General features: G+C 60.4%; 2 gene segments (V, D, J or C); both read right to left on the reverse strand.

The window, feature by feature from the left end:
• Positions 1-346: 346 nt before the first annotated feature.
• On the reverse strand, positions 347-1,945 carry LOC136155123 (Ig alpha-1 chain C region-like). The segment is given in 4 exon segments: positions 347-767; positions 952-1,278; positions 1,463-1,762; positions 1,927-1,945. Coding segments are annotated over 4 exon segments (1,041 nt in total).
• A 9,241-nt stretch (positions 1,946-11,186) lies between these two features.
• LOC136155124 (immunoglobulin heavy constant epsilon-like) lies at positions 11,187-17,254 on the reverse strand. The segment is given in 7 exon segments: positions 11,187-11,282; positions 11,375-11,533; positions 15,654-15,970; positions 16,043-16,366; positions 16,454-16,775; positions 16,878-16,886; positions 16,925-17,254. Coding segments are annotated over 7 exon segments (1,557 nt in total).
• Positions 17,255-18,095: the final 841 nt, after the last annotated feature.

The following is an 18,095-nucleotide window of genomic DNA, read 5'->3' on the forward strand; positions in this document are numbered from 1 at the left end:
GCTGCCCCTAGAGGCAGCTTCGTGAACTACAAGTGACCGAGTCAGCCCTTCCCCCACCCCGGGACTTCCGTGGGGCCACTGCTCTCAGTACCCACCAGGCTGTGTCTGCTTCGCACAGTCACCCTAGCTCACACCCATGTGCACACACGCACACACACACACACACATGCATGGCCGTGAAGGCATGTCTAGCGCCCGGCCGAGGGAACGCGAGGCCTGGAGGGGGTTGGCGCTGTTGCTCTCCTCGTGGGACCTGCCCCCTCCCCGTGTGCACAGACCCCGAGGAGGAGCACGGACAGACAGGCGGCCACAGGGACGTGCAGAGCTGCTTCAGGCGAGCATGGAGTTTATTCAAGGGCTGGGGTGGGGCGCTCAGTAGCAGACGCCATCCACCTCTGACATGACCACGGACACGTTCACGTGGGTGGGTTTACCCGCCAGGCGGTCGATGGTCTTCTGGGTGAAGGCCAGGGGCAGGGCCTCGTGGCCCACCATGCAGGAGAAGGTGTCCCCCTGCTTCCAGACCTCGGCGTCCACACGTAGCACGCTGGTCACAGTGAAGGTGGCGACGCTCTGGCCAGGCTCAGGCTGGGGGTCCCAGGTCACATACTTCTCGCGGGGCAGCTCTTGATTCCCCTGCAGCCAGCGCACCAGCACGTCCTTGGGGCTGAATCCCCGCACCAGGCACGTCAGCGTCACCAGCTCGTTGAGGGCCAGCTCCTCCGACGGCGGCGGCAGCAGGTGGACCTGAGGCCGGAATGTGTTCCCTGCAGGGCAGAGAGTGGGTCAGGGGTCTGCACGGGGAGGAGAGCGCCCCCTGTCCCCTGGGCCCCCCCGTGCCTCAGTTTCCCTCTGTGAGGGGTGCACAGGGCTGGAGAGGGAGGGGCAGGCTCCCGAGGGTGCCTTGCATGTGGAGTGCCCTGCCGCCCACACGCAGTGGTCCAGGCCCACCTATGTTTTTCTTGATGGTGGTTTCCAGTAAGCTGTCGGAGTCGGGGTGGGTGGCAGAGCAGGAGAAAGTCTGTCCGCTGTTCCAGGGATCGGCACAGCCCGGCAGGACGCTGGACACGCTGTAGCAGCCGCAGGAGTCACGCTTGGGCGACCCCAGGACGGCGGTCTTCCCACCTGTCGGGTTCCAGGTGAAGCTGGCACCCTCGGCGCTTTTCAGGCCACTCAGTGTGCACGTGAGGCTGGCGTTGGAGCCCAGGAGCAGATCCTCGAGGGCGGGTGGGTGCAGGGACAGGTTGGGCTCGCAGCTCGGACACCACACTGTTGGAACTGAAAGAGGGGCGGGGCAGGTCAGTGAGCCCTCTGCCTGCCTCCCCTGGCCCCAGCTCCAGCCCGGGCCCCTCCTGGCACCTCAACCCCCTCTTGTCTGCGTACAGCACCCACAGGAAAATGGTCCACGCTGGGCTGGGGTGGGAGGACGGGGCCTCACCCCAGCCTGCCCTCTGATCTTTACCTTTGCAGGGCACGGTCACGGTCTTGCTGGCTTTGGAGAGGTGCTGCACTTGGCAGATCACGGAGTTGCCCTTTGGGCACAGGCTGGCCGGCAAGGTCAGCTGGCTGCTCATGGTGTACAGACTCCCGGTCAGCACGGCGGGGAAGTTCTTGACGGACACGCCATTGCCACTCTGGTTCCAGGTCACATTCAAGGGCACCGATGGGAAGAAGCCCTGGACCAGGCAGCCGATGACCACCTGCCCAGCTGGGTCGTCGTTCTCAAGGCTCAGCGGGAAGATGCTGGGGCTGGTTTCATCCTCTGAAACGCAGGGTGCACTGTGAGACAGCAGCCGTCTGCTGACCAGACCCCTGACAGCCCCACGAGGACAGGGCGACGCCCACCTTTCCTTTACACAGAGAGTGAGTGACTGGCCCAAGGTCACGCAGCTTGTACGAGATGCCCCTGGGGTCAGCAGCGCCCACCTGAGTCCAGCCGAGCCATTTCTGAGCATGCCCCCCAGGGTTCTGAGCATGTGAACCACACAAGCTCTTCAGACGGGGCCTCTGGGTCGGGCCACTCCTGGGTGGGAGTCCTGGCTGACACAGGGCTCTCTCTCTGACCAGCTGAGGCTGTGGGCACTGTAGGAGCCTCAGCTGCCCTCTGTGTGGTGGGCCCAGCTTGCCCTCCCCCAGGGTGTGGGGGATTGAGAGTGGGCTAAGCAGAGACAGTAGCCTGGGCTTGAAGCCGAGTCTGTGGGGGCTCAGCTTGGCTGTCCTGGGGCTCCAGTGGGGAGGGGCAAGCCTGCCTTCTGTGTCCCCCTCCCACTCCCTGGGTAGGGTCTCAGTCACACTGCCCCCTGCCCGTGGCCCCGACGAAGTCCCGCACCCGTTCTCCTAAACCAGCAGTTGGCTTCCGTGGACTACGAGGGTTTTGAGGCTGGAAGCCCAGTCCTTCAGGGCTGCCCCCTGGATGGCCCCTACAGAGGGCGTGGGCTACACCTGCTTTCACAGTCCCCTTCCTGTCAACAGGTGAAGGCAGAGGGGAGAGTCAGAGGTGCACCCTGGGGCTGCATGGCCCTTCTGTGCCCCCAGGAAACACAGGGTGTTTCTGGCTGGACACCTGGGCTCTGGGAGCGATCCCTGCTCAACCCATGCCTCCAGGTCAACTCAGGTACTAGCCCAGTCCACCCATGTTCAACCCAGGCCAGCCCAGCCTAGATCAGTCCATTTCAACCTAGCTCAACCCAGCTTGACTCAGGTCAACTCAGTTAAAACCATTTCAACCCAATTCAGCCCAGCTTAGTACAGCCCAGTTAACCTCAGCTAAGCCAAGAAGAGCTCAGTTTAGACCAACTGAGAGGGTAACAGGCAGGAAGGCTAGGGGCTTCCAAACAGAGGAAATAGGCTGCAAGCGTCAGACATTTTTTATCTCTCTTAAGCGGCAGGAAGAATCTGACTATAAGTGTCAGATTTTTTTCCCTTCTCTATACAAATTTAAAAAGAAGGTTTCTTTTAAAATTCTGTGTTGCCATGACGACACCTGGTTCCACCTGAACTTAACTTTTCTCAAACCTTGAGCTAACTAATGCATTTTTCTTATGGAAATGTTTTTCTTAAGCTATGTTAATGAACTATGTATTTACTCTGTACTCTGTCTTTCTTCAAGTCAGTTCCACCTAAAACTCAGAACCAACTTGACAAACCAGTATATTTTACCCATGCGAATATTCTCTTAAGCTACGTTAATGAGACCATGTATTTGCTTGGAAACCTGCCTTTCTTCAAGATTCATGTCAATCATTTTATGGCCTGGATGACTCACTTTGTGCCAATGTTATCTCAAAATGCATTTTGTGGGTGAGGGGCCTGGTGCAAGTCTCTGAGTTTTGAGACATTTCCTTTCTCTAATTAACAGCCTCCTTATAGGCATATAACTTATTCCTAAGGACTAGCAAGGGGGCCCTCTTTCTGCCCGCTTCTGATGTCTATGTCAGAAGCTGTCTCTATCTCTTTTATACTTTAATAAATCTTTATCACAGGAAAGCTCTGAGAGATCAAGCCTTGTCACTGGCCCTGGATTGAATTTCTCTACTCTGGAGGCCAAGAATCCCAGCATCAATCACGGCTCAGCAACAATCTTTCAAGCTGTCTAGTTCAGCCCACTTCAGCCTAGTTCAGCTCAGCTTACCTAGCTCAGCCCAGTTAAGTCCAGCTCAGTCCATTTTAGTCTAATTGAGCCCAGCTCTACCCAGTTCAGCTCAGCTTGCCTAGACCAGCTCAGTTCAGCCCAGTTCAGTCCAATTCAGCCCAGCTCAGCCCAGTTTATCCCCGTTCAGTCCAGCCTAGCCTAGCTTAGCCCAGTTCAGCCCAGTTCAGCCCAGCTCACCCAACTCAGGCCAGCTCAACCCTGCTCAGCCAGCCTAGGCTAATTCAACCCAGTTCAGCCCATTTCAGCCCAGTTCACCCAGCTCAGCTCAGCTCAGCTCATCTCAGCCCAGTCAGCCCAGTTCAGCCCAATCTAGCCCAGCTCAGCCCAGCTCAGCTCATCTCAGCCCAGTTTAGCTCAGCTCAGCCAGTTCAGCCCAGTTCAGCCCAGCTCAGCCCAGCTTAGCCCAGCTTAGCCCAGTTCAGCCTAGTTCAGCCTAGCTCACCTATCTCAGCCCAGTTCAGCTCAGTTCACCCAGCTAAACCCAGCTCAACTCATCTCAGCCCAGTTCAGCCCAGCTCAGCTCATCTCAGCCCAGTTCAGCTCAGCCTAGCCCAGCTTAGCCCAGTTCAACCTAGTTCAGCTCAGCCCACCTATCTCAGCCCAGTTCAGCTCAGTTCACCCAGCTCAGCCCAGCTCAGGTCATCTCAGCCCAGTTCAGCCCAGCTCAGCCCAACCTAGTCCAGCTCAGCCCAGTTCAGCCCAGTTCAGCCTAGCTCAGTTCAGCTCACCTAGCTCAGCCCAGTTCAGCCCAGCTCAGTCCATTTTAGCTTAATTGAACCCAGCTCAGGCTAGTTCAGCTCAGCTCTACCCAGTTCAGCTCAGCTTGCCTAGCCCAGCCCAGGTCAGCCCAGTTCAGTCCAGTTCAGCCCAGCTCACCCAGCTCAGGCCAGCTCAACCCTGCTCAGCCCAGCCTATGCCAGTTCAACCCAGTTCAGCCCATTTCAGCCCAGTTCAGCTCAGTTCATCCAGCTCAGCCCAGCTCAGCTCATCTCAGCCCAATTCAGCTCAGCTCAACTCAGCCTGGTTCAGCCCAGCTCAGCCCAGCCTAGCCCAGCTCAGGCCAGTTCAGCTCAGCTCAGCCCAACTCATCTAGCTCAGCCCAGTTCAGCCCAGCTCAGTCCATTTTAGCCTAATTGAACCCAGTTCAGCCTAGTTCAGCTCAGCTTGCCTAGCCCAGCCCAGCTCAGTCCAGTTCAGTCCAATCAAGCCCCGTTCACCCAGCTCACCTAGCTCAGGCCAGCTCAACTCTGCTCAGCCCAGCCTAGGCCAGTTCAGCCCATTTCAGCCCAGTTCAGCTCAGTTCACCCAGCTCAGCCCAGCTCAGTCCAGCCCAGTTCAGTCCAGTTCTGCCCGGTTCAGCCCAGCTCACCCAACTCAGGCCAGCTCAACCTTGCTCAGCCCAGCTAGGCTAGTTCAGCCCAGTTCAGCTCAGTTCACCCAGCTCAGCCCAGCTTAGCCCTGCTCAGTCCCATTTTAGCCTAATTGAGCCCAGCTGAGCCCAGTTCAGCTCAGCTCACCCAACTCAGCCCAGTTCATCCCAGGCAAGCCGACTCAGTCCAGTGCAGCCCAGTCCAGCCTAGTTCAGTTCAGCTCACCTGGTTCAGTCCAGTTCAGCCCAACTCAGTCCATTTTAGCCTAATTGAGCCTAGCTCAGCCTAGCTCAGCTCAGCTTGCCTAGCCCAGCCCAGTTCAGCCCAGTTCAGCCCAGCTCTACCCAGTTCAGCTCAGCTTGCCTAGCCCAGCCCAGTTCAGCCCAGTCCAGCTCTCAGCTCCCAGCCCAGCTCAGCCTGCTATGTACAGCGTCCTGCTCTGTGTCTAGTGGGTGGCAGTCTGCCTTTCTTTTTGGAGCCAGTCCTCTGTCCTCCCACTCCAGGAGGCCCTAGTGTGCCCAGCTACAGAGGAGATGACCCTCAACAGCTTCTGGGACCCACCTGCTCATGGCTGCCCAAGGGTCCAGTGCAGCTGGGAGGGGCCCTTGCCTTTTGGCCATGTGGCCCCACACTGCAGTTCCCTCTGCTCGCTTGCCCCAGAGGTGCCGGAGTGGGTGGAGGCCTAGGCCTTGTCTAGGCCCTCCTGATGGCTGTGTAGTCTCAGCAGACCCTGCCCCACTCTGGGCCATTTGGGCTCTTGGTGAGGCTGATGCTGTGAGGGGCAGGCTGGGATGGGCTGTGTGACCCCATAGATAGGGTCACTCTCCCACTTCCTGTCCCGCCAGTTGTGGCCGCTTGCCTCCACGTCATGTCTGGTCTGTGGTCTGGCTGTGGTGGGGCCAGGTGTGTGTGGCCTGGACTGTGGGACCCCCAGGAACTTGACCCTGGCCTGAGACCTTGTGGGTGCAGAGGCAGGCGCCGCGGGGGTGGGGGGTGCTGGGCTGGGGGCCAAGGTGAAAAGAAGCCGAGGCCACAGCGGAAGAAGCAGAGGCCGCGGTAGCCAGAGTCAGAGGCCATAGTAGATGGAGTCGGGGGCCACAGTAGACAGAGTCAGGGGCCACAGTAGACAGAGAGTCAGGGGCCTAGGGTCACTGAGGGAGACATGGTCCCAGAGTGGAGAAGTAAGGCTGGAGGGGGAGGAGGCTGCATGGGTCAGCAGAGGCTGGAGCCCCGAGGGACAGGCACTTCAAGGTGACCCCAGTGAGCAGACCTCCTAGACCATCAGGGTGCAGGGCTGTTTGTGGGGGTGAGGCCTCTCCAGCCTGGCCACGACCCTTCCTCTTCCTCCAGGAGCGGCGGGGTCCTTGACTGGAGCTGGAGCGGGGCTGTGGGGGTCACCTCTGTCCGGAGTCTGGAGTCCTGTGTGGGGGGGTGGCTGATCTCCTGCCCCGGCTGCCTCTGCACTATTTCCTGCCCAGGATTCTCCCACCAGCTGCCCTGCCAGCTGCCCAGGTGCTTGACCTCCCTGGCGACCCTCAGGAGGTGGCCCCTGTCTGGGCACACAGCGGGCTGAGGGGCTTGGTTCGCATCTGTGTTCGTATAAAATTTATCTGTTTACTTTTCCCTCTGGCTGTGCTGGGTCTTCGGCTGCGGCGTGCGGGCTTTCCCTGGGTGCGCAGCAGGCGCGGCCCTGACAGCCGTGCACGGGCTCTCGTCGTGGTGGCTCCTCTCAAGTGGAGAGCGGCTCTGGGCTGTCAGCTCAGCAGTTGCAGCCTGTGGGCTCCAGAGCCCGGTAGCTGTTGCTCTTGGGCTTCGTTGCCCTGCGGCAGGTGGGATCTTCCTGAACTAGGGATTGAACTGGCGTCCCCTGCATTGCAAGGTGGATTCTTAATCACTGGATCACCAGGGAGTCCCTGTTCATTCATTTCTTTACACACAGAAGGTTCTGGAGCAACACAGGGACCAACAGTCTCCTCCTGCAAAGAACACCGTTGTGGGGAGGGCGGCTGGCAGGAGGAGGCGCTGGGCCTCAGGGGGAGGCTGACTTTTCCCTGGGGCAGGGGTGGGGCTGGTAGGGTGGGAGGGGGGAGACGCATGGAGGAAAGGGAACTTGGGGTGGTATACCGGGTGGGCACATACACCCTGGCTTGATTTAAGGACCTCTGGGGTCTCTCATGAACCCTGGGACACCCATAGTGCCACCCGCAAGGAACATTTCCTCTCAGGCTGCCAGCTGGCTTCTGGTCCACCCCATGCCCACTGTACCCGTGGTGTCTGCGTTGCAGACGGCTGGCTCTGAGGATATTTCTTCTTGCCAGGGCTTGAGTGCCCAGGGCTCTGTGCCTTCTGGGGGTCCCTGTGTCCTTCATGTCCCCTGATGCTGTCCCTCAGGGAGCTGGAGGAACGGGACTCAGGAGGTGTGGTCACATGTAGCCTGGCGAGCATGTAGGAAACAGAGGGAGGCGGTGGGGGTTTGAGGGCTGCGCTCTCCAGCATCCTGTGCCCCCATACAGACAGCACTACCCCACCAAGGTCACAGATGGTCATGGAGTTTGGGGCAGAAAGAACTTGGACTTGAGATGGATGGACGTGGGGTCTATAGGACTGAGAGCCGCAGAGTTTGGGGGAAGGGTCTGAGCCCAAGTGGGCACTGTTGGTAAGATTCACTGAGCACCTTCGGGAGTCAGGGACTTGTTGAGTGCGGGTCCAGGCCGGAGAGGAAAGAGCCGGGACTGGAGAAGTCCTCCTGGGCTTCTTTGGAAGCAGGAGGGGCCTCAGCATGGCCAAGGCCTGCTGGCTGCCAATGAGGCTCCTCGGGTCGCGACGAAGACCTCACACTGCAGGGCTCAAAACAACAGAAATTTAGTCTCATGCTTTGGAGCTAGAGGGAGACCTGGATTTGATCCCTGGGTTGGGAAGATTCCCTGGAGAAGGGAAAGGATACCCACTCCAGTATTCTGGCCTGGAGAATTTCATGGACTGTATAGTCCATGGGGTCATAAAGAGTTGGACACGACTGAATGACTTTCACTTAGAGCCAGATGCCCGAGATCAAGGTGTGGGCAGGGCCGTGCTCTCCCCTGCCTTCCTACCTCCTCCAGCTTTTAGCCACCCAGGCATTCCAGGTATCACCCAGATCTCTGCCTCTGTCCTCATATGACCTCCCACCCCGAGTCTGGTCTCCCCTCCTCTGTCCCTTGTAAGGACTCTTGTCATTAGTTTTAGGGCCCACCTGGGCAATCTCATCCTAAAATCGTTTAATCGTATCTGCAAAGGCTGAATAAGGTTACACTCATGGGTTCCAGGGCTTAGGACATGGACATAACTTCTGGGGGGCACCCTTCAGTGGTGAGTTAATGGAGAAAGAAGAGGACGAGGAGGGACAGAGGGGACCCTGAGAAGATGGCATCTTGGTGCTGGGAGGGCACGTGCAGCAGGGTCACTGGTTCAGAGCCCCGCTGGCTGGCATAACCATTCCTCTTGTCCTTCTCTGCGGTCCTGCTCTTGGCTGAGCACTCACTGTCCAGCCCCACTAGAGGCGTTGCCTGCCACTGTCCTTGGAGAGACAGCAGGGAGCAGTCCTGAAGCAGGAGCTTAGTTCCCTGCCCTGGAATTGGACCTGCATAGCCTGGATGAAATCCCGGAGTCCTAGCAGCTAGAACACCAGGGGCTGGGGACCAGAAGGAAGGATCGCCTGGCTCTTGCCTCATTTGAAAGCACGAATGTTCCAAGGAGGCAAACACTGTAAATACAGGTGCGAAGTTCATGATTAGAGACAGCACAACATGTGGACAGCACGCAGAGAAGAGGTTTATTTATTCAAGACCGAGCAAGGCAGAGATGCCAGCCTGGAGAGAAAGGGTGTGGGCACCCTCCCCAGCGGGCAGGAGTGCAGTGAAGAGGTTGCCACTCATGTGTGTGTTGACTCATGTGTATGTAGACTCATGGGTGTGTTGACTCATGTGTATGTTGACTCGTGTATGTAGACTCATGTGTGTGTTGACTCATATGCCTGTAAACTCATGTCTATGTTGACTCATGTCTACATTGACTCACATCTATGTTGACTCATGTCTATCTTAACTCATGTCTATGGGGCAGTTCTGGGTTTTGTTCTCCTCTGGCCCATTATCTCACCTCTTTTCCCACACTTGACCTGTCCTTGGGCTCTCCTCATATGCATATGCATCTTTTCACTGAGAAAGATTCTAGCACAGGTTAACTGGAGGTTTGACCACACTTATTATGGGGTGGCACCCTCCCTTTGTGACCTCTGAGGAACCTTCCTGCACAGGTGCAGTTGGGGAGACTTCCCTGACCTCAGGAGTGATAGATGGGGTCTTCTTGTCTCTATCTGAGCAGAGCTCAGCTCTTGACACTAGTTTTGCCCTTGGAGTGTCAGGGAATCACTCACTGCACTTGGCAAACTCCATCTGCTCAACCCAGGGCCCTCTCTCTCCTACCTCACCCCTTTCCCTCCTGACTCAGGGGAGATGTGTGTGGTCTGTGTGTGATGATGCCCAGCTCACAGGGCTGAGCCCTTGTGGCCCTCGTTCTGGGGTCCCCAGTGGGTCTCATGGTCTGGGGTGCAAGTCAGAGAGAGGAGACACCCCACTCTGCCCTCAGGAGTCCCAGTTGAGGGGACAGGGAGGGTTCCTGGTCTTGGCTTGAGAGAGCCCTGCGGGTAGGGTCTGGTCTCGGGCCTGGTTTCCTGAGACTGCATGAGTCTGTGCAAGTGTGTTGTGTTGACCTGTGAGGGTGGAACACGGCAGGGCTGTGGCCTTGGACTTGTATGAGGCTCCTTCCTGGTCTCATGTTCCGTTTGGACCAGACTCTCGGTGTCTCTGGACAACCTCAGAGTTGCCCAACCCTGGGTGTTCTACCCTTGATCCCTGCAGGCTGCTTGGTCCATGGTGGCATCCATGGGATGCGGTCTCCCAGCATGGATGGCAGCTCTCAGAAGGGTCTTCACCATGAATGGAGTCTCCCGTCAGTGCTGATCATGACTGACCCCTTAGGGTTTGCCTGCTGGGAGTGGGACTGTTGTTTGACCTTCATGTGGGGAAGGGCGGTGAGTCTGGGCTGGAGGCCAGTGGAGCAGGTGTGATGGAGGCTGAGGCAGGGTCTCTGTAGGCCTCGGACGCTTGAATTAGGCCTGGCTGGACACTTGGGTGCTCAGGGCCCAGAGCTGTCCTCTGCCTGCTTCCCTCTGCTCCTTGTCCACTTCCTTGGGTGGAGGTACATCACACTTCCATGGGACCACAGGTGTTCATGGGATTTTTTACTTTAATGAACTTTACTTGGGAAGGTTAGGAGAGAGAGGTCAGACAAGGCCACAGTGAGGCAGGGGGTGGTTGGGATGGGCCTGGGCTGAGTCAGGGGGGCATTTGGGGTAGGCCTGGGCTGAGTGGGGGGTTTTGGGGTGGGCTGCTGGGCTGAGTGGGCTGCAGTGCAGGCCCTGTGGAGAGAGAGGTCAGACAAGGCCACAGTGGGGGCGGTGGGGTGGGCTGCTGGGCTGAGTGGGGTGTTTAGGGGTGGGCCTGGGCTGAGCCGGCTGCGGGGCAGGCCCTGTGGTAATCCCCCTGTGCTGTGGGACCTGCCTCCCACTCTGGGGCCCTGCCTGCAGCCCTGAAACTCCCACAGCTCTTCTCTGCCCCCTTATTCTGTAGGCCCAGGGCCTGGGGTGGACAGCAGGGAGGGTGGACACAGGGACAGGGCAGGGGTGGGGGCAGGGCCCTTGGACCTGGGGCAAGGAGGCGGGACTGAGGCTGGGGAGGGAGCTCTTGGCTCGGTTGGGCTGGACTGGGGCTCTTGAGTCTTAGGTGGGCTCTGGACTCTGAGCTTGGGGTGGACTGTGAGCTCCAGGCCCTCCTTGTGTTTTGGGGGCTGTTCTGTTAGTCAGGTGTGGCCCCCACCCCAGGGGCCTGGGAGGAGCCTAGGGCGGTCAGTGTCCGCACCCTGCCCAGTCTCTGGAAGGGACAGATACTCTCCTGGGATTTGCCCTCCAGTGGGGTGGGTGTGGGGCTGTGAATGGTGGGCCTCCTTGTTGCCTTTGACCTTGAGGCTGAGCTGGACTGTGGATGCCCGTGTGCTGGTCGTTGAGCCCCTCAGTGGAAGTCTGCTCCTTCCTCCTTCCCAGAGCAGCCCAGCAGCCACAGGGACGCTCAGACACCAGGAGGCAGCGGGCGCTGAGTGACGTTGGTGTAGTCTCGGGAGGCCTGGGGCTGCCCCTGGAGGGTGGCGGTCAGGACCCACTTCACCTGTGGGAGGGCACACGTGAGGCGGGTCCTGAGCCCAGCCGCGGCTCCCCTTGCCTGGGTGCCCCATCTGGAAGCGGGGCGTCCATGCCCACCTTGCAGAGGCTGACGGCGGCGCCATAGCTCATGCTGAGCAAGAAGAGCACGATGAAGACAAGGAGGCTGGTCCAGGTCTCCTCCAGCTCCTCGCTCTCGGCCTCCTCTGCACACAGGTCCTCGAGGGCCAGCTCTGTGGGCACCGGGCGGTCAGCCCCCTGGCCTGGGGTCAAGGTGGAGAGGACAGGCCTGGCCACCCTTAGGGAGTGGAAGGAGCTGGGCCTGGTGCCCCGGTACTGGGTGGCCCCCCTTCTGGCCCCTCCAGCCAGCCCTGGCCACGGGGGCAGGAGGCCCCTGAGCCGGCAGGCAGCTGTGTGGGGGACTCCAGCCCCCAACCCTCTGTCGTGCATCCCTTTACTCCCAGGTAGCTGGTGTTTCCTCTCCCACCATTTCACACAGCTTTTCTCCTGACTGCTGGTCACCCTCCATGGCAGGTGGTGCTCCCCTGGCCTGGAGAGTGCCCTCCTCCATCAGCTGCACGGCCTGTGACTGCCTAGCCCAGGCCCCTGGGTCCCATTCTTGCTCAGCTTCACTCTCGTCAGCCTGGGGGCCCCTTGAAGAGCACGGGGCTGGCCTCCCTGCTTGGAGCCCTCAGGAGAAGCCTGGACCTGGGACGGCCCCTGGAGTCAACAGATCATCACAAGGGATGCCCAAGGGCTGTGCCCAAGCAGGTGGACCTTGCCCAAGCTGTGGGGATCCGGAGCTGCCCCAGCCCCCTGCTCCTCCTGTCCTGGGGCTGGGCCGCTCCTCTCCAGCACAGCCTCCACTCCGGGCTCTTCTCAGGGTGTGGGCTGTGCATGTGCTGCTTTCTGCATGCCTACGGTGCCCCTGTGCTGTCCACAGGTGCCTCCACACGCATGTCTGCGTCACTGTGGTCGTGTCTGTGTGCACTCGGGTGTGTGTCCATGTGTGTCTGCCCACGTGTCTGTGTGAGTCCATGTGTGTCAGTGTATGTATCCCTGTGTGTTGCCATGTGTCTGTGCATCCAGCTAGTCATCTGTGGGGTGCAACTGGCAGAGAGGGCTTGGCCTGGGGAGGCTGGGGCCACAGCAGGAAATCCCTTGCCTCCCTGGGGCAAGGGAGGGTCCGGGGTCCAGGGTGTAAGGGTGTGACCTGGGTGATAGAGTGTGAGGGTGTGGTCTTGGTAAAGGGTGTGACTGGATGAGAGGGTGAGAGGGTGTGGCCTGGGTGAGAGGGTGTGAAGGTGTGGCCTGGATGAGAGGGTGTGAAGGTGTGGCCTGGGTGAGAGGGTGAGAGGGTGTGGCCTGGGTGACAGGGTGTGAGGATGTGGCCTGGGTGAGAGGGTGTGAAGGTGTGGCCTGGATGAGAGGGTGAGAGGGTGTGGCCTGGGTGAGAGGGTGAGAGGGTGTGGCCTGGATGAGAGGGTGTGAGGGTGTGGTCTGGGTGAGAGGGTGTGAGGGTGTGGCCTGGATGAGAGGGTGTGAAGGTGTGGCCTGGGTGAGAGGGTGAAAGGGTGTGGTCTGGGTGAGAGGGTGTGAGGGTGTGGCCTGGGTGAGAGGGTGTGAAGGTGTGGCCTGGATGAGAGGGTGTGAAGGTGTGGCCTGGGTGAGAGGGTGAGAGGGTGTGGCCTGGGTGAGAGGGTGTGAGGGTGTGGTCTGGGTGAGAGGGTGTGAAGGTGTGGCCTGGGTGAGAGGGTGTGAGGGTGTGGTCTGGGTGAGAGGGTGTGAAGGTGTGGCCTGGATGAGAGGGTGTGAAGGTGTGGCCTGGGTGAGAGGGTGAGAGGGTGTGGCCTGGGTGAGAGGGTGTGAGGGTGTGGCCTGGGTGAGAGGGTGTGAAGGTGTGGCCTGGATGAGAGGGTGTGAGGGTGTCGTCTGGGTGAGAGGGTGTGAAGGTGTGGCCTGGATGAGAGGGTGTGAGGGTGTGGTCTGGGTGAGAGGGTGTGAAGGTGTGGCCTGGATGAGAGGGTGTGAAGGTGTGGCCTGGGTGAGAGGGTGAGAGGGTGTGGCCTGGGTGAGAGGGTGTGAGGGTGTGGCCTGGGTGAGAGGGTGTGAGGGTGTGGTCTGGGTGAGAGGGTGTGAAGGTGTGGCCTGGATGAGAGGGTGTGAAGGTGTGGCCTGGGTGAGAGGGTGAGAGGGTGTGGCCTGGGTGAGAGGGTGTGAGGGTGTGGCCTGGGTGAGAGGGTGTGAAGGTGTGGCCTGGATGAGAGGGTGTGAGGGTGTCGTCTGGGTGAGAGGGTGTGAAGGTGTGGCCTGGATGAGAGGGTGTGAAGGTGTGGCCTGGGTGAGAGGGTGAGAGGGTGTGGCCTGGGTGAGAGGGTGTGAGGGTGTGGCCTGGGTGAGAGGGTGTGAGGGTGTGGTCTGGATGAGAGGGTGTGAGGGTGTGGCCTGGGTGAGAGGGTGTGAAGGTGTGGCCTGGATGAGAGGGTGTGAGGGTGTGGTCTGGGTGAGAGGGTGTGAAGGTGTGGCCTGGGTGAGAGGGTGAGAGGGTGTGGCCTGGGTGAGAGGGTGTGAGGGTGTGGCCTGGGTGAGAGGGTGTGAAGGTGTGGCCTGGATGAGAGGGTGAGAGGGTGTGGTCTGGGTGAGAGGGTGAGAGGGTGTGGCCTGGGTGAGAGGGTGAGAGGGTGTGGCCTGGGTGAGAGGGTGTGAGGGTGTGGTCTGGGTGAGAGGGTGTGAGGGTGTGGCCTGGGTGAGAGGGTGAGAGGGTGTGGCCTGGGTGAGAGGGTGTGAAGGTGTGGCCTGGGTGAGAGGGTGAGAGGGTGTGAGGGTGTGGTCTGGGTGAGAGGGTGTGAGGGTGTGGCCTGGGTGAGAGGGTGAAAGGGTGTGGTCTGGGTGAGAGGGTGTGAGGGTGTGGTCTGGGTGAGAGGGTGTGAGGGTGTGGCCTGGGTGAGAGGGTGAGAGGGTGTGGTCTGGGTGAGAGGGTGTGAGGGTGTGGTCTGGGTGAGAGGGTGAGAGGGTGTGGTCTGGGTGAGAGGGTGTGAGGGTGTGGTCTGGGTGAGAAGGTGTGAGGATGTGGCCTGAGTGAGAGGGTGAGAGGGTGTGGCCTGGATGAGAAGGTGTGAGGATGTGACCTGGGTGAGAGGGTGAGAGGGTGTGGCCTGGGTGAGAGGGTGAGAGGGTGTGGCCTGGGTGAGAAGGTGAGAGGGTGTGGCCTGGGTGAGAGGGTGAGAGGGTGTGGCCTGGATGAGAAGGTGAGAGGGTGTGAGGGTGTGGTCTGGGTGAGAGGGTGAGAGGGTGTGGCCTGAGTGAGAGGGTGAGAGGGTGTGGCCTGGATGAGAAGGTGTGAGGATGTGGCCTGAGTGAGAGGGTGAGAGGGTGTGGCCTGGATGAGAAGGTGTGAGGATGTGACCTGGGTGAGAGGGTGAGAGGGTGTGGCCTGGATGAGAAGGTGTGAGGATGTGACCTGGGTGAGAGGGTGAGAGGGTGTGGCCTGGGTGAGAGGGTGAGAGGGTGTGGCCTGGATGAGAAGGTTGAGGGTGTGTTCTAGGTGAGAGGGCGGGCCTCTTGTGAGTGTATGGGATGCTGCCTGTGACTGGCAGTGGATGGGTGTGGAGCCTTGGCACCAGTGGACGTGGTGGCCTGAGGGTGCTTAGGAGTGATGGGTGTGTCCCAGACCGATTCAGAGTGGAGTGAGGCTGAGCAGCAAGATGGGGCCCTGGGCACTGAGCTTGGCCCAGCAGGACCGCTCGGGTAGGGGGAGTTCAGAGGTGGGGGCCAGAGGAGCGAGGGTCAGAGGAGCAGACCCCACGCTAGCCCACGTGCGCGGTTGGCCTGTTTGTGCCCTGGGGGGAACAGTGGAGGGACCAGTATGCTGGTGCCTGTGTGCAGGTCTGACTTGACCCGTTTCTCTATCTGGAGGGCCTGTGTGTGAGCAGCTGAACTTGGGAACTTGGGGGCTTATCTGTGTCCAGAGGGGCTGGCAGGAGCCTCAGGCGGAGGCTCCCCCAACTCTGGGGGTCCAAGACCCCTAGAAAAGGCTGGAGTCTCTGTGGTCCTTCCCTTAGGACCGCCCTCTGGCTCTTAGAATTTGCTGAGTGAGCAAAATTCATAGTGGGGTAGGTGGAGGCCTGGACATGGACAGTGATGCTGGACAGAGCCCTGCCTCAGCCCTATCCGCCTGCTGTGCCTTCCCTTCCTCTGTGCTGGGACATCCCCCCCAACCCCGACCCACAGCCCATGAGCCCCAAGAACAGGCATGCCCGGGGCTCTGAGCAGGCACCAGAGTGTTTATTGAAAGTGGACAGAAGTTCCCACTGGCCCCTCCCCTGCCCCTGGAGAGGGGCGGGCTGGAGGGCGGGCGTTATTTACCGCTGTTAATGACCACCGATTTCTCCAGGGTCCTAGTCTTGGGCAGTGCCTCGTGGATCACTTGGCAGGTGAACTCGTCATCTGTCTTCCAGTTGGCCCCGGGGACCGCCAGGCGGCTGTAGGCGAAGAAGGTGTGGGTGTTGTCAGCCCTGTGGGGCTGCGTGGTGGTGTGCTGGTCTGCCCGCATCAGTTTCTTGTTATGCAGCCACCGCACAGAGATGTCCTTGGGGAAGAATTTCTGGATCAGACAGGTGAGGGTGAGCTCCTCCTCATTCTCCATCTCCTTTCTGTCTGGCGAGAACACGTAGACCTTGGGGGCCACACGCTTGCCTGTGGACAGGTATGTGGTCAGCCAGGCTTCTCCCAGGAGGTCCACCCACATCCCTTCAGCCTGCTGCTCACCATCATCCTTGGAGATGGATCGCTGGATATCCGTGGGCAGGTCGCCATGGCTCACTTTGCAGTAGTAGGTCTCGCCTTCAACCCAGTCAATGACATCCACCGGCAGGGTGGATGTGACGGTGAATGTCCCGTTGAACTGCTTCTTGATGATGAGGGGGTCCTCGTGCACAGGTTTCCCATTTCCCCTCGACCAGGTCAGTGTCAAATTGTTTGTGCTGGCTAGGTCCACAACCAGGCAGGTGATCTTGGGTGACTTGTTGACGTACAGCTCGAGGGGGGTGGGCGGGCTCAGGTAGGCGCTCACGCCTCGGGGCTCGGACTCGGCTGTGTGCGAGAGGGGCCTGTGTGAGGTTGACTGCCCTCCTCCCAGAGCCCCCGGTGTCTGAGTGTCGGCGTAGGTGAGGGCCTCACCTGTGCACCTGCGGGCGTGGTTGTCGAAGTTGAAGCCATAATAGTTGACCCGGCAGGTGTAGGTTTTTTCGGACACCCACTGGCCCTGTGTGATGTTGACTTCACTGTAGGTGGAGGTCAGGTTGCCCTCCTGTATCTCGGGGCCGGATTGTGCATACAGTTCTTTGGACTCGTGCCCATCCACCAGCCAGGTGACCTTGATTTTGCCTGGGGTGTAGCCAGAGATCCGGCACAGGAGGTGGATGGTGGTGTGGGTGTCGCCACTGGGGTTGCAGGAGGAGTAGAAGAGCTTCACCGAGGGGTCGCTGAAGTTCTTGACGCACTCTGTGGGCAGAGGTGGCAGGTGTGGGGCTGGTCTCCCGGGGACCCCAGCCTCTCCTCCCTGTTCCTCCAGCCTGGCTGGCCCGCCCCCCGCACCCCCCACCCCGGGTACCTCACTGGCTACCCCAGCCCTGGCTCACCAGTGCTGACGGTCTTGGTGATGGTGTCGTTGGTCTCAGCGTGGAAAACACTGCAGGTGAACTCCCTGGGCTGCTCACCCGAGACGGTCAGCTGGCTGGTGGTAATGTAGAGACTGGAGCTCGCCATTTGGATGCTAGGGAAGGTCAGGGTGCTCCCGTCCAGGGGCACTGTGTCCCAGGTCACGGTCACTGACCCTGGGAAGTAGTCCTTGACCAGGCAGCCCAGTGTCACAGGGTCTTCCTTTGTGCAACAGGACCTCAATTGGTAGACGAATGGCTTCTGGGTGGAGGCTGTGGGGACAGGACCAGGGTCAGTGCTGGTCTCAGGACTGTCACCCATATGTGCCAGGCTGACTACTCACCTGGGGTGGGCTGTGGAGCTGAGGTGGGGTGGTCTGGCTTAGGGAACACTGGAACTCTGCTCTAGCCGGACACATGGCTTCTTCTGGGTCCTTTTCTCACCTCCTGACCCCACCAGGGACCCCTCCCGCGAGGAGCTGTTCTCCCCCTCCTGACCCCACCAGGGCCCCCTCCCGCGAGGAGCTGTGCTCCCCCTCCTGACCCCACCAGGGACCCCTCCCGCGAGGAGCTGTGCTCCCCCTCCTGACCCCTCCAGGGACCCCTCCAGTGAGGAGCTGTGCTCCCCCTCCTGACCCCACCAGGGACCCCTCCCGCGAGGAGCTGTGCTCCCCCTCCTGACCCCACCAGGGACCCCTCCCGCGAGGAGCTGTGCTCCCCCTCCTGACCCCACCAGGGGCCCCTCCCGCGAGGAGCTGTGCTCCCCCTCCTGACCCCTCCAGTGAGGAGCTGTGCTCCCCCTCCTGACCCCACCAGGGACCCCTCCCGCGAGGAGCTGTGCTCCCCCTCCTGACCCCACCAGGGGCCCCTCCCGCGAGGAGCTGTGCTCCCCCTCCTGACCCCACCAGGGACCCCTCCCGCGAGGAGCTGTGCTCCCCCTCCTGACCCCACCAGGGACCCCTCCCGCGAGGAGCTGTGCTCCCCCTCCTGACCCCACCAGGGGCCCCTCCCGCGAGGAGCTGTGCTCCCCCTCCTGACCCCACCAGGGACCCCTCCCGCGAGGAGCTGTGCTCCCCCTCCTGACCCCACCAGGGACCCCTCCCGCGAGGAGCTGTGCTCCCCCTCCTGACCCCACCAGGGACCCCTCCCGCGAGGAGCTGTGC

The sequence above is a fragment of the Muntiacus reevesi genome (genome assembly GCF_963930625.1).
Source record: "Muntiacus reevesi chromosome 15 unlocalized genomic scaffold, mMunRee1.1 SUPER_15_unloc_1, whole genome shotgun sequence".
Lineage (NCBI taxonomy): Eukaryota > Metazoa > Chordata > Mammalia > Artiodactyla > Cervidae > Muntiacus > Muntiacus reevesi.